Below are 24,419 nucleotides of genomic sequence, written 5' to 3' on the forward strand. Positions count from 1 at the left end.
GTTGAAAAACCAACCTTTTCTATGGAGCTGTTGGAGTAACTGCCCATTTGCTCACTGAAATCCCGACTCAGTTGACTGGTCCAGGCTACATCACTAATTTTCCATAAAGATTCCTTGAGCAACTGTTACAGGAAGTGAAAGTGACATGTGAGTTTGACTATTTACTGGGTTTTCCTGGAACTTTTTTTTTTTTTTACTTTCTAAAATCTATCTATCTATCTATCTATCTATCTATCTATCTATCTATCTATCTATAACTGGGATCGTTCTTTTCTCATTAAGTAACTTATTATTTTGTAAACTTTCCCTTAATTTATTTTTAAAACTACTTTTTGATGTTCTGAATTCCTATTAAGACTAAAATACACATATGTAGAAATTACTTTATGCAAGTACCTTCCTTTCCTTTCTTAAACAAAACTTACACAAAGATTAAAATAGAATATAATCAGAAACACAAATTGCAGTTAACATTTTTCAAGCTTTGGTAGATTTGGAAAAACTCCATTAGTCAATGTTTGTGGGGCTTATTGCCTACAAAATGTGAGAGAGAGCTTTTAAGTAGGGAATGGAATATCTTCAAGAACCAAACAGAGAAACAGGTGCATTTCTGCCAACTTGCCCTCTTCCAAGTGGACCTTCCTGAACTTACCAGATGTTCCCAAACAGAACCATAGGGAAGACTCTTGAATCCTTGTATTGCCTCATGGAATGGTGTGTTAAAAAGAAGTTTTATCTTATTGGAGGACAAAAATCTGTTAGGATTTCTAAAACGCATTATTTCTCCTACATTTCCTCCTCTTTAAGTTTAGAAAAGAACACTTAATGTCAAAGGCCCGTGAAAAGATTGTATGCATTTTTGAAACCAGAGCCTCTTAGTGGGCCTCTTAAGGAAAAGAAATGAAACAGTCTTGGAAGTTTGAGGGAAGAACATATGTTACACGGCTTTGAAAAAAGATTAGTTGCACACTCAAGCCTGGAAGAAGGAAGCGACCTGCTTTGGAGGCTTCCTGTTGGAAGAAAGAAATTCCCCATCGCAAACAGCTATTTTTAAAAGAATAGCTAGTGAATGCAGGGTGAGGATTTTGAGACAGGAAGGAGGGTATAAAAGAAGTAGGGAACTGAAAACCAAGGACCAGCTGAGCAGGGCCACCACTTTCAGATCTTTCAGTGCATTTATATCAAAAAAGAAACAAGTCTTTGAAACATGGCAGTTCTTCAGTCCCGCTCCAAGAAATGCTGATTTTTGAAGAAGCATTGAAAAAAGGCAGAGGAGGTACTGTGACGAGACCATTGAAAACTGACACTTTTGTAATTTTTAAAGCATGTTTATTGACTTGGTGGTGCGTGGGTGGAGGTATGAGGACAATTTGTGGGAGTTGGTTCTCTTCTTCCACTGTAGGGGAATGGAAATGGAACTTGAGTTGTCAGTCTTGGGAGCGAGCACCCTTATCTGCTGAGCCATTCTGCTAGCCTGAAAACTGCCATGCTTAAGAAGCCATAGGAAATTCCCATGTGGACAGATGATGATGGGAAACCTGCCTTACTGAAAGCTTCCTGTCCATGAGCCCCCCACTGCCCATGAGTTCCTGAGATGAAATTCTTATACGCTCCTGTCTGCAACTTAATATCCCCCACAGCACTGTTTATGGTTAAAAGTCCAAGGAGTTTAATGGCTACGGAGGAGGTTGTTTTCTGGAGAAAGGACACAGCATGGGCTTTTTGGGTTTTAGAAACCAGGGTTGGGTGAGGATAGCAGAAAGCGGACAGAGAAGAAAGAGTTTCATTTTGGAGCATAGAAGTGGGATTTGCATTAATCTCTGTTTTGTGGATGACAAAGGAATGAAGGGGGTAACATTCTTGAAGAATCAAGAGTTAAGAGAGAGAAAAATAGTTAAGTAAAATAGTGAAAGTTGGCCGGGCAGTGGTGGCGCACGCCTTTAATCCCAGCACTCGGGAGGCAGAGCCAGGTGGATCTCTGTGAGTTCGAGGCCAGCCTGGGCTACCAAGTGAGCTCCAGGAAAGGCGCAAAGCTACGCAGAGAAACCCTGTCTCGAAAAAACCAAAAAAAAAAAAAAAAAATAGTGAAAGTTCTCTTTAACTCAGTCAACCTGAAGAACAGACATTAATGTTTCCATTATGACCTAAAGAAGGTTTAAGAGATTGCTGTAACATGCTAGTTATCTTCCCAAGCCAAGATGCACCCTTCTCTTTGGAATGCATTGTTTTGCTGTTACCTTAGTTGATAAGAGGGATAACTACCCAATTTTACCCTCCATCGTCAATAGTTCTTGAGGATTCACACTTACCTGGCTGCTCATTAGTAGTCAGTGCAGGACCTACCCTTACCTGCAGCAACATGGTTTCCCACAGCACAATGCTGGAATTATTTCCTAGAAATGAAAATAGACATAATAACTTCAGGTAAACAAAGATCAATTCTCCCTGACTCAACATCTAGTGGATGAGACAGTTCTACCTCAAAGGTTTTCTTTGTCCAGGATGAGTGTTTTGAGAGGAAATTTACCACGTTGGCAACTTTAAACTTCTCATCAAATAGACAGAGTATCTTAGGCCGGGCGGTGGTGGTGCACGCCTTTAATCCCAGCACTCGGGAGGCAGAGCCAGGTGGATCTCTGTGAGTTCGAGGCCAGCCTGGGCTACCAAGTGAGTTCCAGGAAAGGCGCAAAGCTACAGAGAAACCCTGTCTCAAAAAACCAAAAAAAAAAAAAAAAAGAAAATAGAGTATCTCTAATCTATGATAAAATCTACTTATTTTTGCTAACTTCAGAATTAGTAACTGAAATGATCACATTTTGTAATGCATATTTTAACATGTTAATCTGAATAATAATTTTTTCAGTTATTTTTTGTTTTGGAAAGCTTTGGTGTGTGTGTGTGTGTGTGTGTGTGTGTGTGTGTGTGTGTGTGTGTGTACATGCACACATACTACCATACACAGATGGAGGTCATAGGACAACTTTTGTGCATTGTTTCTCTTCTATCATGCAGGTTCCAGAGACCCAACTCAGGTTGCCAGGGTGTGGTTGGTGGCAAGGGTCATTACCCACCAAGATATCACCCAGGCCCTGTTTTTATTTTATCATGTAGCCCAGGCTGGCCTCAGACCTCACTATGTAGCTGAGAATGACCTTGAACAAGATTATTTCTACCTTTTGATTATTAGAGTCAAAGGTATACATCAGTAAGTAGCGATTTTTTAGATTATAGCAAAGGAAAATGTTTCTACATAAGGGAAAAGATCAGAGCAAAAATGTAAGTTCCTGTACAGCTCCCACTCCCGCTCTAATCACCATGACTATTTGAGAACTAGAGGGTAAGAAGTCAAGGAAAACAAAGCAACCAAAACCTATCCAGCTCATTGCCTTAATTGCCTGAATTTGGCAGTTTCGCCTTATGGATTTATAAACAGTGCATCACTTCTTTGTGATCTTGCCTCCTAGCATAAAGACCCAACCACACTCTCTCATACCTTCAAGAGGCCTCAGGAGCTCAGGCAAGCGTGTTTTCCACAGGTCTACCAGCTTAGGATGGATTATCTCAGGCACTATCTTCAGAAGGCCTATTGCGCTGACCCCACATAATTTCCCTAAACTGGCCAGCATAGCTATGACCTAAAGGCGGAGGAGGACATGAACATCAAGTAAGAATGTATTTAGCAGGCCTACCTGCCTTTGCCTTGTCATGCTCTGTTAACAAAGAACCTGTCTCTTCATACATATTCAAGAGCAAAGGTAATATTTAGACTACCCTTTCATTTTTTTTTGCCCTGAGGATAAAGCTTAAAAATATGGAAACGAGGAACAGAAAAATTAACGGAAAAAAATCAACACTTGGATATACTTATTAATTAAAGAAGGACATGCGGAATATTGTCCACCTAAGTGATAGATAGGTGACCAGATAGGGAGAAGAGAAATATATACTGTAGGTATGAGATTTATTTGATGGTACTTATGGATGAGATTCAGTACACCTTTGTTTTAATTTTAATTTGGGGGGCTCATCTTGGATCTGAACCTCGTTTTTAAATAATTAAATTTTCATAAGAGTTTCAGAGTGAGCAGATAACTTTATCAGTAATCATTTTTATGAACGCCACAAGCAGAGCAGAACATTCATCATTACATTTTTAGCATTTCTTTTAGAGTGTTTTGCCAATTCTTCTCAGAATTTTATTTTAACTGGAACTGTCCATATTATCAGCTTAAATTCATCCTGCATTGGTTCTTTGTAACTCACCAGAAGTCGGGCCAGCAGCTGCTGCGGTGAAGGGAGTTTCACTGGAAAGAGAAAGCAATTTTCGTCATCACCATAGGGGGCCAGGAAAAGTTGTATCGGGGTTGGGTGTGAGCTCAAAGTGTGGCTGGTAGCCATTGTGAAATGAGTCTCTCAGAAAAAAAACGTTTTGCTTTATTTATGGATGTACGAACCAGCTCCCGTAGAGATGACAAGTGCTGTTGACTCCTGGATGTCACGCTTCTTCTTCTCTTCTGCCATAACCAGAATTCTGATGATGTTGAACAGGTAGTCTAGCGTGCCCGTGTATTCTTCGGGTACCACAAAAGTCAGGATTCGTGGCCATAACACCTGTAGAAAGCATAGAAAGCATATTTACTTATTTTTCCCCTCTCTGTTTTAGAAACTTGTCTCTCGTGTGTTATTATTTCAGTCTTCAGGTCAAGTCAAAGAGAAATCAAGAAATAAAATGTCTGCACATTCATGTTTGAGTGCTAGTTGTTGTGAGTGTGGGTAGATGTTTCTCCCTGGAGTTGCTTAACTGTGGAGCAAGGAAATTCTTCATTTTGAGCAATGGCTGCAAGCACCATGGGTAATCCTGCCTCTCTGGGCTTCCTTGACAATGCCAGGGTTCTTCTTGTCAAAGCGACAACTGAAATTACCCCACATATTTCCCCAAACTCCAATGTTGAAGTGAGTCTGGCCCTAGCGAGGATGAAGCTGAGAGAATGATTAGGCTGCTGTTATTCCTTGTGCTCAGTGGTTCTTCTGCCACTCTCCCTCGTTCTGAACCTTCTCTCTATTTAGCCTTTGATTAACATTTTCATACTTCATCAACCACAAGGCAAGAAGTCTGATGTGCCAGATTCTGTAAAGTTTAGGCTCCCTTACAAGTTTTGGGTTGCTATTTTTTTCTGTTTTACTGACTCCTTGATGAGAAGGTTTTAAACTTTAGTGTGCACCAGAAATACTGGCACTTTTTCAGTTGTAGACTCTGATATGCTGATTCATTAGGTTTGGGATGTAGCTTCAAAATGTGCTTTTGAAGCAAATATTCCAAATAACTCACAAACTGCATACTAGCCTCAGAGCCACCACAACTGGAGGAAGAGGGCCTATTGATTGGCTCCTTGTTCTGCCAAGGATTTTGAGCCATTAAAACCTATTCTCAGATGATTTTTCTCAAGAAAAGTAGTTTCTCAGGAGCCTGTCTTTGAAGTTCAGATTAACTTGGTTTCCGACGTGCTCTGAGCTTGGCTACATTAAAACTATTCTCTCTGCTTTGCAGTATTCTAGGTATGTTAGGATAAGATGAGAAGAAATATGTTAGAGGTCTTATGAACTACAATGTGCTATCTACATGTAAGAAACTCATACCCATTGCCTTAATTATAAAGTTTATCTTGTTTTGAGAAACCTCTCTGTGCTGTGTGCTGAGCATCAAACTGTAATTCTTACAAACAGAATATCAAACTAGCTAAGGACACACCTTGTGCAAACTCCCGTCTTTACCCAGAAGTGAGCAGCTACCTAAACAGGTGATCACAGTAACTTAAGTGGTAATGAGAGTCCCTTACCTGGGGCATCCCAATCACCAATGGGTCCAGAGATTTCAAGACCTCTAGGCTTGTTTCTTGAATAGATCTCTCTTCCTCTTCATCATCTTGGGAGTTACATTTCACTGGTTTCTCCTTTAAGAAAGGTTAAACAACTTCCTTTAACCTTACTTTGGAGTGTTTTCAGACTCTGCGGTAGAAGATTCAACCAAAGGGCTCAGGGGTCCCAGTGATCTTGATCCCTAACATCAATCAAGTCCCCACCTGAAAGTGCCCCTTGGAGGAATGGCTAAAACACAAAAGCTAGGTTCCTTCCTCAGAGAAAATTGATTTAACCTCCTGCGTGTTCACTCTAAGCTAGAAATGGCATTAGTGAAGGGGAGAGGGACCAGAGAGAACCAGGGGCTTAGATAAATAATAAAGAAAAGTGATAAGACCAAGGTTATGCTTGGGAACCATCAGTTTCTTTGAGCTTCATTGAGTCAACTGTACTTGAAGGAGGACAATAATCAAAATTGTAGTGTGTTCATACCAGGTTCCTGTTGGACATGGCAAACTGGGAGAAGATATAATTAATCAAGGGCCATCCTTCTCGAGCTTCAATGTAGCCCTTTTCACACATGGTTTGGATGAGAAGAAGGGTGGACTTCCTTACCTGGAGGAAGAGTAATAAACCGGAAATGTTTTCTGCTTCACAGAAAGGAGCTGACCTTCCAATTTCCTGTCATGAACCATCCAAAGGTGGGAACTTAAAAAAGATACATTTTCACACGACTATCACTTAACCCAGAATCTCTTAGAAGAATTTGTTCTCTTCATAAGGCTTCCATAAAGGATTGGCTCCAAAGTATTGTTTCATATACAAATTAAAATAATTATTAATTTTTTTCTTATAACTTTTCTAACATGAAAAACTTGAATACCAGGACACAGGAAACATCAGGCAGTCTTCTGCCTATAGGACTTCTTCTTGATGGTGTTAGGTTGACAAACAGAATATCCATGCTGAGAAAAAGACTCATGGCTTTTTCATGAAAGGGGAAGAAGATGCATTATATTTTTTTTTAAAAAAAGTTATTTATTTTTTGAGATTATAACACAATTATATCATTTTCCCATTCTTTTTCCTCCCTCCAAACCCTCTCATATATCTTCTCTTGCTCTTTTTCATACTCATAGCCTCCCTTTTTTCATTAATCGTTGCTACACACATGTACACACATATATATTTACTAAATATATATGTATAACCTGGTCTATTTGTATGCTACTTGTTTGCATGTTTCAGGGCTGACCATTTATTATTGGATAAGCAGTTGTTGTGCTCTTCCCCAGGGAAGACTATTTCTCTGTTCTCAGCAATCCTTAGCTGCTGTAGTTCTTTGTGTAGGGTTGAGGCCTCATGAGTTTCCCTCTATGACTAGCATGTCTATTGTTGTTCTTGTTCAGCTCATGTTTTTTCTTAAACATTTCTATTTATTGTGTGTGTGTGTGTGTGTGTGTGTGTGTGTGTGTGTGTGTGTGTGTGCATGCTACAGCACATATGTGGAGGTAAAAAGACAACTTGCTGGAATGGGTCTTTCTTTCCTCTACATGGACCCCCAGGATTAATTCCCAGGTTGTCATACTTAGCAGCAGGTGCATTTTCTCACTGAGCTACCTCTTTGGCCCACATCTTTATAACCATCTTTTAAAAAATCCATTTGAAGAGCATTGCAGCGTTGGGATGGGCAAAAGTCTTTTGTTTCACTGGGAAGCCTTGGAACTGTATGTAAATTAGGATGTAATTTGTCTTTGGGGGTTGAATTCTTTGAAGAATGTCATTGATCACATTGAGCAATTTATAAAGAAGTTTCACATTAGAACCTCAAAGAACCAGAATAATTCCAATCATTCCCGAAGCTACCACCAACCAAATAAAAGTACCTATTAACTCTCTTACTTTTACATTGAGGTCACTCATGACAACTTTGATTGATTTTTCAATTGAAGTTGTGTGATTCCTAAACCTGGGCTCTGAAAGATAAAAAGAGAAACTGAGGTCAGACCCAGTAGGAATACAGTCTGATCTAGACTTGGTGAAAACCCATTAGAATTAAGTCACAAAATTGGAAGATTCTGGTTGTTAACATCATATGCTATTCATTCCCTTTCTATCTGTCTTCTTTTCTGATCATTAACCATGATAATTTCTCTTTTGGTTTTCTGTTATACCTGTTTCTTCCATCACAGATTAAGTTCCAGCATGTATTCAATACACTATGCCCAGTGTGTTAGCTGTGAAATTCATACGACTACTTGGTATTGTTATCAGCTGAGTCTTCAATAACTACGTTTTTAAAACTACCATGTTATGAAAAAAATGAATTCTTGCATTTTACTGAATTCATGATATCAACCATTTTATAGTGTATGATTATTTTTAACTATACTAAAAAAGAAAAAAATAGTGGAAAATCAGAATTAAAGATGTTATTGAAAGACATGTTCACTATTATAAAAATAGGATTTTTGGAAGTCATGAGATATAGCAATTAATTACCTTGTATAGCAATTAATCTACCTTTTTTTTTTTAAAGATTTATTTATTATGTATACAGTGTTCTGCCTGCACACCAGAAGAGGGCACCAGATCTCACTATAGAAGGTTGTGAGCCACCATATGGTTGCTGGGAATTGAACTCAGGACCTCTGGAAGAACAGCCAGTGCTCTTAACCTCTGAGCCATTTCTCCAGCCCCTCTACCTTGTTTTTAATGTAGAGAATTCTCTATCCCTTTACTATTTACAATTGAGCCACTTCACTAAATTGCTGTATCTTCCAAATTTTAAATTCAGTTCCTCAAGTTTCTTTCTTCCTCAATGAAATGCATTTGTAAATTTCACAAAAGAAGAGAAGCAACTGAAAATGCCTGCTTCAATGGGTGAGACCACAGAAGAGCCAGGAGACAGTTTCATTTTTAGGGGACCTTGCACAGAACACGTAGCACAGGATTTAGGAACCGTGGGTCCCTGTTACCGTCTTGCTGATAACTTGAACTGTCCTGGCTTCATCTCTACTACTCACCCTCAGCATTGATAGTCGATCTCAACAAAGTTAATATTCCTGTTCGAACAGCCTCGTTGGTGCTTCTTATTTGTTCATCAAAAAACTCCAGCAGGTCTGCAGGATTGGCATGAGCTGCAGGTTTAGAAATACCAATTTTGTGAGAATGCTTCTGACAAATTCATATTAGCACATATTAATTATACATTATGTTGTTTTGATATATGCATGTAGCATATACAAGAACTCATTTTCTGCTTAGGTAAGGTACTTGTGAATGGGAAGACAGGAATTTCTTCATGAGGATTGTCAAGGCCGCTCTGTGGTTGGTTTTGTGACTTCCAGGCTTTTGTAGTAATCAGAACTAGTTAAGCAGTTTGTTCTCTAGAAAGTCGCAGGACCTGGGTTACGCTGCTTATACCTGTGACTTTGGTCTCATGTGGAAGTTGGGGATGTTGGTAGAGACAATCTAGAGATGGCTTGTAGAATGGGTCCTAATTCAAAGGAACTAGTGTCTCTTATAAGAAAATGATACGAGGTATATGAAGGGGCATGGTGAGAACACTGAAGATGGAGCCAGAGCCTGGACTAATGTCTCATCAGCCTAGAAACTGCAGGGCTACAGGACAGAGCAATACAATGGCTGACTAAAGGGATGGCTATCAGAATGGCAAAGTGAATTAATGAATTCGGCTGGCTGGGAAGAAGAATGTACATAATCAGAGGAGTTAGGAGAGAATAGAGAGCACTGAACACTCATCTAGAGGACCTTGGCTTGATTCCCAGCACCCACACGATGCCTCTAAAGCATCTTGAACTCCAGTTCCATGTGATTCAATGCTCTCTTCTGGTCTCCAAGGGTACTATACACAGCACACAGACATACACACAAGCAAAACACCCATAAATGTAAAAAAAAAAAAAAGGTTAAAAATACTTAGAAACCATAAAGATATGCAATGGGGTGGGAGAGATAACCTGGGGGAGGTGCTCTCAGAGGAACCCAAAGGCTGTTTTCAACTGTGGTTTTATACACTGATCCAGGGACCTTGGCATCTGCCTTGTAATCTGTGCCGGGCATTTACCAGGTGATAGAAAGGAAACCTAAGTAAGGTGTTGCAAACATAAGATGAATAGAAAGAAGAGAAATAAGAGGAGAGAGAATTTTTTACTCAAGTGCTTGGAATCAAAGGAATGACCAAGAATGAAACCAACCAACCAACCATGACTTCAGACTTGACAGTGTCATAGTGTCTTATATACTCAGAGAAACGGCAATTTCCTATCTTTAGGGTGAGACATTCATGCTGGTTTCCTAGAAAATCCTCTGGTTGGTAGCAGATAATTCTCTCTACCTGGAACCTCCTGGTCCCAGGGCAGCCTGACATGACTGGTCACATGACTGGTCACCCAACCCATGCCACTCATCGTGTGTTCTTGTGAGTAGAAGGGCAGGCAGAGGATGCTGTGAGCGTTAGGAACATTCTGTATGTGTGGAAGCAATTCCACTGACAGCACACTCTGCCATCTTTGTCATTTTGAGATATTTTTATGAACACTCCGGTTGCTGGGTCATACCTAGAACGAGGAAACAGCTTGAAGCTTCAATTTTGTTTTCCTTTATCGGAGGCTCTGGTACTCTGCAGAACTGAATAGAAAGGAGCAACAATCGGGCGTAGACAGGAGTTAAAAGTAGAGAAATAGTTCAGATTGACCAAGCAGGCTTGACAGCACGGACTTCCTACCTGGTGGAGCAAACTGGAGAGGATGGATCTTCTCAGGTTCATGGGAAGGGCAATGTCATAGAGGACTGTTGCGGTCAGTATCTGTTTTAGACTCTAAAACGGAAGCGCTCGTGCGTTAGACGGGTGATGCCAGAGAAGCAGCCGCCCAAGAGATAAAGGCCAATGACTACATTTGGTGCGAAGAACACACCCGACCTCACTGCCCTTACACGTTTTCTTAGTGATTCTGATCTCATCAGCTTGGAGTGACAGTGCTTTGGTCCCCTTTGGAGTTTCCATCAGCAGTTAAGTTAAGTTCCATACCGACAAGCTCGGTATGTCTGTTGTGTCCCCAAAAGTATTTAAGCGGAGCTACTTACGGAACAGGTGTTTGAGCTCCCCCAGTGTCCTTGAGACTTCGTGTCCTCAAAAAGGTTGCAGGGGGAGTCTCTTCTCTCACCTGTGTGATGTAGAAATCACTCTCCTTGTCTTTATACTGGGTCAGGAGCCAGGGTATTTGGCTCAAGGCATATTCACGAAAGTCTTCCCGATGCAGCAGCAGGCTGATGGTGGGGCCGTGGATCTTGACAATGGCGAAAGTCTGTAAAGGCAATAGACAAATGTCATTGTCGACACCGTGCCGTGCTTTGTGCATAGATTTCAGTGCACCGAGTGCCTTGGAGACTCCATAAACACAAAAATCTCCTTTAGGAAAAAAACTCCTCTAGGGGAAAAAAAAACACCTTTAGAAATGAAGCAGTTCTATTTTTTTTTTTTTTGAAAATGCACAGGTAAAGAGAGCTGCATGAACAACATGACTATTGTAGAACAGTTTCCTCCAGATTAAAACCTTCCATTGTGGAGGGACGTTGCTAAGACTCAAGATGTGAAGTGTAAAGCAACAGGATGTTTTAAGGGGAGATGAAATATTCCTTCCAGCAGGGAAGTTTGTTTCTAGTGACAGAACACTTCACTATCTGAGATTACAACCTTTTATTTTGCAGGGAAGCTCCTCAAGACACAAGTTGTTTAGAGGGAGGTGAAACAATAGGATGATCCAAGAGGAAGTGAAACATTCCATTTTGTAGGGATGCTCATTAAGCTCAGGAAGCAAAGAACTCAGTGTTTTCAGGAAGTTCCTGAAGCTGACATGATTCTCTAGACCTCCCCCTCGCCAGGAACATATAAGCAGTAAGACTGGCTGAGAGACACTCTTACACAAACTCAACTGCCCAAAAGAAGCAGAAACCAGCTGGGCTGCTTGGAGGAGGCTCAGATCAATTGAACTACCTGGAAAGGACACCCTTCAACCCAGCAGAGCCTCCTGAAGGCTGGGTAGCACACTATAAGTTTCTAGCTTCCACGAGTTGTCACCCATGCTGGGATGGTCTTTGGTGATACAGCTGTCTTGAAGGAGTCGTTTTTTGCTCCTGAAACTGACCACTATGTCCTGTAATTAATACCAGTAAAACTCCTTGCTTCAGCAAGTTGGACTTTGGTGATACTTTGATCTGCTCTCAGTCCCCTGTCTTCAGTGTCTTCTCAGCTGAGTCCATGTTTGTTCATATGTTCCCAAGAGGAGTGTCACACAACATTCCATATTACTTTGACACTTTCCCCTCACACCATTTTCCCTACAATATTTTACTTACTTTCTTCCTTTTTTTTTAAAGTTTTAGATGTTCTGTTCTAAATTTCCTACCTCCACTTCTTACCTCCCCCTCTTCTCAGAAGTCCACTCTAGTCCAGCTCCCATTTGACACTGGAAATGAGCAACTCCCAGAGCATAATGTATGACAAATATTTACCATAAAAATCTAGGTATCACCACTATTTTTTTCTAGCAAAAAGAATAGTTTTATTGCCTTCATTTTTTTCAAGACATATGAAGTTCCTTCTCATTTTTCCTGACAAGATTCTTTTTACTATTCTTTCTCTCTCTTTTTTTTTAAATGCTGAATGCTGTTTATTGAAGGAGGGAGGAGGTCTTAAATACAGGCTTACAGCACAATGGGAGAACCCCGGAGGGCAGAAGTTCGCTACTGATGTTTTACAATCTTGCATCTAAGCTGTTAATGCCCATTATGCAGGATACACAGACAAGGAACTTCTCTTAAGCATTCAGGAGGGTGGAACCCAGCAGGGAATTAGCATAGGGAGGTTATCAAGGTCAAGGTCAGCAAGCAAGGCAACAGTTACCCAAAATGGGAGCCAGGGCCCTACATATTCCCCTTTTACTAAAAAATGAGTTTCTGACTTAGTTGCATGGGACATCAGCAGGTCACCTTACCCATCATGGAGATGCCTAACCAGTCCACACAGGCGCTCTGTCTTAGGTTGGTGAGTGCCCCCCAGGTATTACCCATCTCTGAATATCATACAGGCTCAATCGTGTATGAGCTGCAGAGTTAACTGCTGCCAAAGATCTCAAAGTGGCACTGGGCTTGCAATCTGTGTGTTCAACACAGAAAAGACCAACAGAAGTCCTAACCCACCCATAGCCAGTAGGCTAAAGGCAACTGAGCCATTCCCTTCCATAACGAGTCTTACTGCAAATTGGAGTCCTTGTAAGATGGTATCCCAAAAGCAAATGGAACTTGAGTTTATAAATTTATAATTTTCAAAGCCAATCAAAATGTATATAACTATTGAATTAAATTTATCATGCCCAATAGAGTGAAGGATTAACTAACTGTTGTAGCTACTTTTGCTGCCCAGGTCTCCACTGTGCTAGCTGTAGTAACCAAGTCCACTGTAGTCCAGCTCCCATTTGACGTTGGAAATGAGCAACTCCCAGAGCATAATGTATGACAAATATTGACCATAAAAACCTAGGTATCACCACTATATTTTTCCTTAAAAACTAATTTTTAAGTAAAAATTATCAGTTTAGTGAATACTTGGACAGCCTACTTTCTGTAGGGCATATGTATGGTAATCTGCAAAGGTTTATTTTACAACAAACCATATAAAAATGTAGTGACTTATAGCAAGACCATTTATTTCACTAGAGAGTGTGTCAGCTGTGGCGGTTCTCCTCATGCACACTTCTATGACCTACATTCTTTCCAAGACTTTCCTTGCTTGAGTTCTGTGGTAATGGATGGTAGATCTTTACTTCCTATTTTGAAATTTCTTTCTTAGTTTCTATAATTTCATTCTCCTTTTTCTTCTTTCTTCAGAAATCTTTCTCCATCTTCATCATGAGTTATTCTTTGTGTTTTCCCAGAATTTATTTTTGCCACCTTCAGCTCCTCATGCTGTTCTTGGACAGCACTATCTAATATCATTCAGTTCTTCCTTAAATAATGATGGCACTCAAACATATGTAGGTAGTTTTTGGTTTTTTTCTTAATTATGAGCTTGAATATATCCAAGTCTCCTAACACATCATAGGCATTCAAGTCAGGATGTCTGCATTAAATCCATTAAACACACTTTCTCAAACTTGTTATTCTTCCTCATTCCCTTATTTTATTTAATGACACCAAAATCACTTAGATCAGAAATCTGGGGCTTACACCAAGGCCCTCCATTTCCTACACTGTAAGCATCCAGTTCATATGAATCCCTGTTGATTCTGTTCATCAACCTCTACCTCCTCTGATCAGATTGACTGACACTGTGATAACTGATTACATCATTTATGACCTGTAATAGCTTTATAGCTTTCTGATCATTTTGGCTCTGTTTATCCCTATTGAAGTTTGAATTATCCTCCATGGATTTATGTATTTATGCATTCAGTCTCCACCTGGTGGTACTGTTCTAGATGGCTGTATAATGAAATCATGAAATGAAGCCATATTGGAGGAAATGGCTCACAAAGGGTGGGTTTTATAGCATGGCTCCATTTCCTGTTTGTTTGTTTCTGCTTCCTGTTTCACCAAGGTGTGATGTGAAGAATCCCAGCTGCACACACACACACACACACACACACACACACACACACACACAAAATCTTGCCACTTTTGGAACTGCCTACAGCCATACTTTCCCTTTGTGGTTGGATTGTGTCTTCTTAACTAAGATAAAATACACTTTTCCTCCCCTAAGTTGCTTTTTATCAGCAACAAAAGAATCTAAAACATCTAGCTGGTGTATCTTTAAAACTGATACTGGAATAATTTTCCTAATATTCAAATCCTTGTTGAGAATGCTTCAAAGATCCCATTCTTTAAAAGAAAAAGTCCCAGATCTTGTGCAACATTAATGTCTCTTCAATACATGACCGAGATGACTTTCTGGTTTCATTCATTCCTGCCCTTGGTCTAGTGTTCCCCTTCTTCCTCCCTGAAGCATGTTGTTACCCCATGCTGCTCTGCAGTGGGTTTGATGCTGTTGTGGGATATAAGGCTCAGTTCCAATGCTGCAGCCTTAGCAGAGCTCCCCAGGGAGTGAAGTGAACCCTACTACTTTGTTTAACTCTTTAGTCACTTGCCTGGCTCTTTCTGTGGGAAGCAATGTGTTCAGCCACGAAATGAAGGTGCTGGATGTTGCTGTGCAGGTGCCTCAAAGAAGAGATACTTTAGACGTCCCACTGGCTAAAGATTTAACCACCCCAGATGTTCCCAGACTTAGAAAACAAACCCTGTCTTAAACCTTTTATAAGACAGCAAGAAGAAACATAAACAGGATATAATTCAGCCTACTTTAAAATATATATTAATTAAAAATTATATTAAGCAAAATAAGGTTGGAATTACATATGTGAAAGCATTTTGTAATTCATTTGCCATAAAGAATTGCAGTATTTTCACACAGATGAGTGAATTCTTTTGTCACAATTTATCTAATTGTGTTATTGGTAGACACCAGCAAGTTTTTTGGACCTTCTGCTTTTCTAAAGTTAATTATTTAGTTCAAATGTAGTTTATGATATATGAAACACAAGAGTTGACATTCTCTCATTTACCCATTTGTTTTCTTTACACATTGAAATACCAGAGTATGATTTTGGTCTATTCAATCTCTGATGCATCTTCATCATCTGGAAGAGGTTGTTCTCTTTCACAAAACTTTGGATGGGACAATGGATAAACAGTGACTTGAAGTTGCTAAAAAAAATTGGTAGACTTGATATACCCCCTAAAACATAACTAATGACATCCACAAGAATTAAACTCACCATCTAAGAAAAGGAGAAAACTTAAAAAGTTCCATATTTGCAAATTTAACGCTCAAAGATTCTTTTTTAAAAATGCCTTAAAAAGCCAGCCTGGTCTACAGAGAGAATGAGTTCCAGGACAGCTAGGGTTACACAGAGAAACCCTGTCTTGAAACGCTCCTTGCTGCAAAATTGCTTTAATAGCTTAAAGTGTAGACAAGAAACTAAAGAAGGTCACTGAAATTTGAAATACACACACACACACACACACACACACACACATGTATGTGTGTGTGTGTATGATACAACTAAAGTCTAAATAGGGCATAGCCTGCATTAGGGGGTAAGGATGCAACTTGAGCCTATCTGAAGCTCCACTCACTGTCATGGGTGAGACCGAAGATGTCCATTTCTCCATTATGTACCGGAACAGCATGAAGATCTTGTCAGAGAGCCGGTTAGCATCCAATTTGGGGTAGGGGAAATCCTTCCAGTGGTTGACATATTTGTAAATGGCCTTACTGAATTTTTCAAGGGCTGCATTAAAAAAAAAATACAACCACATATTGAGAAGAACATAGAGATGGGAAGAACCACCAATTTATTCTAAAAGAGAGAACAGACAATTAGCAAGAGTTTCTAAATCATCTTAAAATTGCACCAAATAAACGTAAACATTGTTTTGACAATGTTAATTAATAATTAATTAAATGTGAAGTTAAGCTATCATGATAGACTATTACTAGGAGATAGTCTGTCCAGATGGAACACATTTAACAGTCAATACCACATGCCAACCAGATTAAGGTATAGCTGGTATTCTTACACACTGATGGCAGAGCAGCATTGATACAAACTCTTTGGAAGACTCCTTGCAATCTATCTGCACTCTCTGAGAAGTGTCCATGTCATGTCTTAAGCAAAAAGAAAAAAAAAAAGAAAAAAAAAAGAATCATGGGGTACCCACCTATACAGAAGGTTTGCCTCATGCTTTCATCCTCTACCAGCCTGAGCATGGTCTGCATGGTGAGCAGGGTCATCATCATGAAGGGGATGCTCTGGGACACTACAGTGAAGGATACAAGAAGAAAAGGCATCATTCGCCTTTTCATGTGGGAAATCCTGACTGTTTCTTGTCTCTACAACACACACCCCAGGACTGAACGGCATAGCGTCGATCGGAGAAGGGCAGTAGGAAGACTGTGTTCTTGCTCTTCTTCCCCCATCTGAATATGGTTAATCAAGGTGTGGTGGGCCTGAAGGAAATCACTGGCTCTGCAGCCAGCTATACATGCTGATTAGTAATAAGCACTTGCTTATTTGGATTGTTGCTTCGTTCATGTTCGTGTCTCCTATCTAGCTTTGCCCCTGTCCCCAAGGTACAGCAAACACGACAGGTGCTCGGTAGCAGCATCTGTTCAATAAAGTACTGTAGAAACAAATGGTGGAAAAGATTTTCCCAGGTCAGTGTCCGGTTGCTGGCCTCTCATGCCTCATGGAGAATGTGCTCCTGTAGATCCAAAGACAGAAGAAGAGGAGGAGGAGGATGGTGGAGAGCTCAGCCATAGTTAGTGCATCCTGAATCAATGGCTGGTCATTGGGTACACCTATGCTTACAACACCTCTCATGTCTTTCTATCAATGTTCTTTACTGCAGTCAAACATAGACATCCTTGCTTTTGCCTTAACTCTCTTTTTGATTTTAGGCAATTAGTCAGGGGTAGTTATTTCCTAGGGAAAACTTGGACTGTTCCTTTCATACCATAGCTATTTGCCAGTTCAGCCAGGGCAAGCACGACAAATTCATTTGGCAGCTCTAGAATCCTGAAGTTACTTTGCACTTCATACATCACAGAGTTAAAATCATGGGCAGCAAGAGACACCAACACCTCACCAGCCAGCATTCTGATTTCTCTGGGAATCTGAGGATGAAAATAAAAAAAGTATGTAGAAGAATGAGTCTAAAATGGGGGAATAGTCTATGCAATATTCTAAGTTCACCTAGATTTGAGATAGAGGAAGAGCTGACTGCTTCAAATTCATAGTACAAATCTCTCAGGTAGGTATCAGTAACTGGGAAGGCAGAGGCAATTTTTATGCAATTCTGAATAGACTTGGGGCTAATCACTGCTTTTTTGCCCTTATCTTCAGGCAAAGTTTCACTTGTATAGTTCAGGCTGACCTTTAACTCATGACTCTCCCACCCCAGCTTCCCAAGAACTGGTGTTACAGGCATGGGATACTAATCCTAGCTCATTATTTTCTTGCTACTTGATCAGGTACCTTGATGGCAGAGTTTTATATTTTAGAAATATGAGTTACTGTGGCTGGATAAGTAATGATAAAATGAATTGGGCCTGAAGTTTACAGCTTTAATTTTGGTGTAATTCTGATTTAATTATCTTAAAATTTAGAAATATTGGGAGACACTTCTATTTATTGTGATGGTGAACTTGATAAATTTGATCAACCCTCCCAACTAAGGAAAATAAAACCACACCATGATAAAAAAAAAAAAAACTGTACTCATAAAAGCATCAGAGAGCTTAAACATAGAACATAAGGAATTCCTGCATTGAGATCTAGGAAAAAAATCACACAATGCAAGATAAGGAGGCAGATACAGAGGTAGGAAGTGATATGGGACCCAAGAAAACTGGGGTTTAGGTCTTCTTTCTGTGAGCAGATGGTTGGGCTCCACTGAAATCAACTCTCTCAAGTATAAACTTCCTCATCAAAAAGATGGTTGGATAATATTTCTTACATTTGTCTCATTTCCCTAATCTGTGCAGTGGTAACCAAGAGATTCTGCAAGTAACTATGTAAGCTACCATGAAGAACAGACATTTCAGTTATGGTTCTGGAAGCCATGAAGGAAAGGCTTTTGTGTATTTACATGTTTTTTTTTTTTTGAGTTACCCAAAGTCTTCAATACCAGCCTAGTGTACATTCATCATCAAGAACCAAACTTACATCCTCATCCCTCATGTCTTTAGAAGTGTAATAAATCAACTTTTGGACTATTGCATCATCCAAGATGTCAGTATTCTGAATAAAAGAAGCGAGATGACTGTAAATGTCTTCCTGTGAACAGAAAAGTGTACAAAAGATCAGAGTTTCCAAAATAAAGAACTCAGACGAAGCCTAAATAAATGACGACACTAAAATAAGCAAAATATATTTGCTGCACAGTGGTCTAGACTTCTAAGCATAATTTGCATCTCTAGGAGTCAAAGGCTTATATATCGAGCAATATTAATTCTAAAGCTTACTTTACCCTGTTACATTTTAAAGAAAAGATATAATTGAATTAGAGGCAGAGCAGTCAGTATCTGCCTCTCAGATCAAAATGTCTGACAGTCCTGGTTGTATAGTTCTTACGGAAGTGTCCATCACCTGATTCGCTGCTATTACAACTAGGGCCTTTGTTACGACACTAAGAACCTCCTTGTCTCATCTTGGACATTGCTGCACTGTGAAGCGGCATCCCAAGGTGTGTTATAGGCTTTCATTTCATCCATGCCTTTTCTGAGACAATATGGGGGGGAACTTCTTGTAGCTCTGGGAGACATAGGATTTGAACACATGCCCATGTTGGGGCTGTTACAAAACTTGTAGATGCTGACATATCCTGTAGAAGATGAAAGGGAGACTGGAATTCTCAGATCTCCAATTGCCTAAAGCATGTACGTCTAGGGTTGTACCCATGTTTATAGCTGTCTTTATACTATTCTATAGGGCTGGCCCTAGGAAATGGTAGAAAAAGGTACAGTTTGTCTTTCTTCCCTGTGTTTCCTGAGCTTAGCTAAGCACCTGCAAGACCCTGTCTTCCTTCATGTTTGTTTTCTGATTTTTTTGAAGGCCTTGTTCTCTTTGCAAAGGTCACTTTATGGAGCCTTTACCATGTTTTGGAGCTGGGATGCACCCTTTAGTTGGAACATTTCATTAATGTTCACAACAATGCTTTATCAACCTATGAGCACCACCAATCGACTCATAACTGGGGAAAGAGTCACAGAGAATTTCATTTGTGGCCCCTGTTGAGTGCTGATGCTACACTCTTGACTTTGAGTACTTGATTCTTGGCTGAGACTTTGCTTGTAGTGCTGGCTATTTTGATACCACATCTGGGCCCATTTCCATTTTTTTTTTCAAGACATCTCACATGGAGGCATGGCTGGCTTGGAACTTGCTACATAGACCAGCCTGGCCTCAAACTCATATAGGTCTGCCTGCTTCTGCCACTTGAGTGCTGGGATCAAAGGTATGATCAACCATGCTTGACCCCATTTCTATTTCTTGCAAATTTTTTATTTCTTTTTATTTATGTGTATGTCCTGTGTGTATCTATATACATGTGAGTACAATGACTACAGAGTCCAGAAGAGGAAGTTAGATCCCTTGGAACTAGGGATACAGGTGCTTATGTGTTACCAGGTATGGATGTTGGAACCAAATCAGGTCTTAAGCAAGAGCAGTCTGTGTTTCTCACTGCTGAGCTGTCTGTTTAGACCCCTCCCCAATTTCCATTGATCAATTTCCCCCAGCATTAAAGCAACTTAGAAGCAGTTGCTAAAGGTACTATTCTTGAGTCTCTCCTCTAGAAACCCTGTCTCAGTACTTAATCAGCCCAAAAATCATTTCCTAAGTGTTTCCAAGTGTTTGAGAAACAGTGCTCTCTGGGAAAATTAGTTTCTGCTGTGAGATTCATAAAATGGTTGCTAATCATACCGAATGCCAGGATCATCTCTGTGAGCTTCATATGCCTTGTCTTGTCATTGAAGGAAATATTAATAATACCTGACAGTGAGGCCTATTCTGGTATTTTCTTCAAGCTAACCATATGCAAGCAGGGTTGAACATCCATAAGTCCCAACATAACAACATAGACATTTTCTTTACCAAAAGGCAATGTTGAACAATTATTAGAGTGACTTTATTGGCATGAGATGGGCTTCTGTCTAGATATGCTGCAGCTGTCCTTATTTGGGTAAGTCACACACTGTATTGGTGTTTCATTTTCTCAGTTGTCAAAGGAAAAATAGAAATACAACATCGTAGAGTTGTGAGAAATGAATATTGCATAACACACGTAGAAAGCATCAAGCACTCCACTTCATAGACAAGTGTTCAGTGAAAGGCCGTAACTGTTATTTGGCTCTTGATGCCAGAAAAACCTTCAATTTCCAGAGAAATTTTCAGGTTGTGGGACAGTGGGCTAGATGGGCATGGGAAGTATGCACATTTTCAAAGCAGCCTTCACACTACAAAGGAGGAGAATCTAAATTGCATGGTTATAAATCTGGCATTTCCCTTGTCCCACTTCTACCTACATATGGTTATGAACAATCTATCCTTCAGTAACTTCTGCAATTCTTGAAATGCTAAATATCGTTATTTTGTCACTGTAATAACTTCTATTACAAATGCATTTTTTAAAAAAAGATTTGATGATGTAAGAGACGCTAGGAAAAAAGAAGGAAGCGAAAGCAAAGGAGACCATGTACAGAATGTCTCAACTGCTGGATTTGAGAAGATGAATGGGAAAGAGATCTTGCATACCTTGCTAATGTTGTCCTCCTTACTCAGCATCCCAATAGTGAGGTTAATATCACCAAACATCTCTAAAATACACAGACGAAAATTAAAATATGCATCAAACTGTGTTCCCCCCACCCCATTAGCAGCAGTCACAGAAATTCAATTCTTGTCTGCCTCTACTCTCCCCTTTAAAAAAATTTGTCTTTCTTTTCATGGCTAGCTCTTGGTAATAGGAATGTATTGCACTTATATTTCCTACCCCCAAGGGTCTTGACCCTAACAGATGCATAGTGATCATTCTGAAACCAAAGTTCAGTGTGGAGGTGCAGATAGAACATGCTGGATTCCGATTTATAGCTCTGATCAAGTGTGGGCACCCTCTCTGAGTCCTCTTGCAAGGTTTGACTCTCGGGTTCACTACGATAAATCCTTCACATCTGACTTTAGCATTGGAAGAAACAGTGGAAATCGTTTCTTCACTCTTCTCCCTTCCTCCCTTAATGAGCCCCTGAGTTTTCCTCCCACACTTTCTTCTTGTTTTTCTACCCTTTTGTGCTTTCAGACACTTTCTTCTGGCCCCATGTTCATGACACTTTTGCCTTTTCTCAGTAAAGCCTTCAGTACTGGATTTGTATTTTCCAGAAATATGTGTTTTTTTTGATAAAAGACTATAGAAAGTTATTAAATGCTGTCACCAACACCATGACCACCACTCCCACCACCCCTACCACCACCGCCACCATCAACAGCAGCAACACAAAGATGGAATCAAAAGACTGCAGCAATTTCAGGCTAATGGCAGGCTGGCAGGAGGAGGGGGTAAAGATTTCCCATGAGCCTCTGAGTCAAGCACATATCCTGTTAGTGTAGCACTTTAGGCAAAGCAAAAGATAGTGCTGTTAAAAATTGGAAGAAAATGTTGTTCAAAGATTTTTAAATATTCAAAATTAAATGAGAATCGATTTTCTGATATATATATATATTCATATATATTCACACATGTAGCTACACACACACACACACACACACACACACACACACACACACACGGCCCTTCCCCCCAATCACTATTTTATCATTATTATTTTTTTAATAAAGAAGAAATAGAGGGAAATAATCTGACCTCAGCAAAAGCATTTCAGAAAACCTTTAAGGTGTATAATCATGCAGAAAAAACATGCATCAGCTAATATTAGACTTCTTACTCCTCAGGAGCCAGAGCTGCTTACCTGTGTATTCCTCCATGCTGGGAGTTGTCTTGGTTGTTGTAGGCTTTACAAGAGACAGCACCTAAGTATTGGAAGCAGTTCAGCTAAAAAGTCAGTGAAGCAAGTTGGCAAGTTTCTCACATAAGGTTCCCTAAGCGAAAATCCTTCCTCACTTGATTGGCAGGGTGATCTGGGAGCTCCTGGTGATCTGTTCGCTGTTGAGGTGGATGACACTCGATTCTACCACCCTCACATTGTTTTGCTTCTGATCTCCTGCTAACCAAGATTGCTGCATCTCACCGAATGTTGTCCCTTTGGAGGAGACCAGTGTATCTGAGGAGGGAGAAATTAGAAAGCAGGACTCAAACCATTGTTATAGATGAAAGGAGCCGCTTTCTCCATTTTTGGGTTCATTGATCACAAGTTTAAGAATGATTTGTTTTGGTGGCCACTTGACTGGCCGGATGTTGGTAAAGCTTTTAGGTGGTCCTGATAGTTCTATTTGGTGAAAATCAGTCACACAACTGGGCATGCTCAGTGGACCGGAATGCCTGTCAGGGGCAGTTGCAAGGAATGACCAACTGACACAGAGGCAAGACTAAGCCACTCTGCCCCTCCCCACCACTCCTCACCGACTTCTCAGAACCTTAGTCATCCCACAGGCGCAGGCTTTCCCTAGGCTCCTTTATATCTACTTGGTTTCAAATGATTTCTTACATGGATTTCTTGGCCATGGTATTTTCATAAGGTGAACCTGAATCTTGTCTAAGTGCCCCTAAAGCCTAAAGCTGTGTGATTGCAGTCTCCAATGCAGGGAAGGTGATAGCTACTGTGAAGTAGTCTCAACAATCCATAGGGCTGGGTGTAAAGGAAAGATGCTCATAGCAATTTTGATGGCTGTTTTCTCAGGCTATTTTCATTAAGGAAGCTTATTGCAGATCCAAAGATGAAGAGCTTAAAACTAAGCCTTTGGCTTAATCATTCTTCAGTTGAGAATTTTTATTGGTATATTTTTTATAAATGGTGTTAGATTTCATAAAGACAATTTCAAGTATATACCATGTATTTTTTAATCCTCTTTTTTCTCCATCTTCCTTCATACTCCATTTATTTTCTTTCCTTCCCCAGACCCCTTCTGCTCATGTCGTGTCATATATATATAGTCCAGGATCCAAAAATGAGAAGAAACAGATAACATCTGTCTTCTGAGCCAGGCTTATTTTGCTTAATACCACAAAGCCCAATGACGCCCATTTTCTAGCAAAAAAATAATTTGATTTTGATTTGTGGCTGAATAAAACTAGATTGCATACCTATGCAGCATGTTTCTTTCCCTCACTTGCCATCTAGGCTGGTACCAGGTCTCGGCTATTGTGAACAATGCAGCAGTGAACATGGATGGGTTAGTATCTCTGTGGTAGGGTCAGTGAATGGATACATACCAGGAGTGCCTCAGTTGGGTCGGATGGTAGTTCCAGCTTTGGCTTTGTGAGGAAGCACCACTCTCCCCACGATGAGTGGCGGCACTAATTACGCTTCTACCAGCTGTGTATGGGGATTTTTCCCCCCACATCCTTACCAACAGTTTTTTCTTTTCATTTTATCCCATTTATTGATTGGGCTGTTTAGTATTTAATTAGATTTTACTTTTTTTAAAATTTATTTTATTTTACAATACTATTCAGTTCTACATAACAGCCACAGATTCCCTTGTTCTCCCCCTTCCTGGCCCCCTCCCCTTTCCCCCAGTCCACCCCCCATTCCCACCTCCTCCAGATCAAGGCCATCCCCAAGGACTGAGATCGACCTGATAGACTCAGTCCAGGCAGGTCCAGTCCCCTCCTCCCAGATTGAGCCAAGCGTCCCTGTATAAGTCCCAGGTTTCAAACTAGATTTTACTTTTTAAATGCATTCTAGATATCAATCCTTGTGAGATGAATGGTGAGCAAAGATGTTCCTTTCATTCTGTACAGGCTAT

The 24,419-nt window shown here is 40.2% G+C and overlaps 1 protein-coding gene across 2 annotated transcripts in view; it reads right to left on the reverse strand.

Annotated features, from left to right (window-relative positions):
• The window catches only part of Mroh2b (maestro heat like repeat family member 2B), a 57,302-nt gene extending 34,273 nt beyond the window's left edge, over nt 1–23,029 (reverse strand). The window contains exons 1-18 of one of the 2 annotated variants that reach the window (XM_042261489.2): nt 22,463–23,029; nt 21,255–21,316; nt 18,666–18,776; nt 17,455–17,614; nt 16,660–16,758; nt 16,075–16,229; nt 11,046–11,186; nt 10,607–10,699; nt 10,440–10,509; nt 8,883–8,996; nt 7,759–7,832; nt 6,349–6,471; nt 5,838–5,951; nt 4,455–4,611; nt 4,264–4,304; nt 3,494–3,635; nt 2,350–2,393; nt 15–122 (exon numbers count right to left, since the gene is read on the reverse strand). In XM_042261489.2, the coding sequence (XP_042117423.2) occupies nt 15–122; nt 2,350–2,393; nt 3,494–3,635; nt 4,264–4,304; nt 4,455–4,611; nt 5,838–5,951; nt 6,349–6,471; nt 7,759–7,832; nt 8,883–8,996; nt 10,440–10,509; nt 10,607–10,699; nt 11,046–11,186; nt 16,075–16,229; nt 16,660–16,758; nt 17,455–17,614; nt 18,666–18,776; nt 21,255–21,316; nt 22,463–22,478 (1,824 nt within the window). In that variant the 5' untranslated portion in view covers nt 22,479–23,029. The remainder of the gene's footprint in view (nt 1–14; nt 123–2,349; nt 2,394–3,493; nt 3,636–4,263; nt 4,305–4,454; nt 4,612–5,837; nt 5,952–6,348; nt 6,472–7,758; nt 7,833–8,882; nt 8,997–10,439; nt 10,510–10,606; nt 10,700–11,045; nt 11,187–16,074; nt 16,230–16,659; nt 16,759–17,454; nt 17,615–18,665; nt 18,777–21,254; nt 21,317–22,462) is intronic. The other variant, XM_076551843.1, reaches the window with a different exon arrangement.
• Between the last annotated feature and the right edge of the window lie 1,390 nt (nt 23,030–24,419).

This window comes from Peromyscus maniculatus, chromosome 15, assembly GCF_049852395.1.
Source record: "Peromyscus maniculatus bairdii isolate BWxNUB_F1_BW_parent chromosome 15, HU_Pman_BW_mat_3.1, whole genome shotgun sequence".
NCBI lineage: Eukaryota > Metazoa > Chordata > Mammalia > Rodentia > Cricetidae > Peromyscus > Peromyscus maniculatus.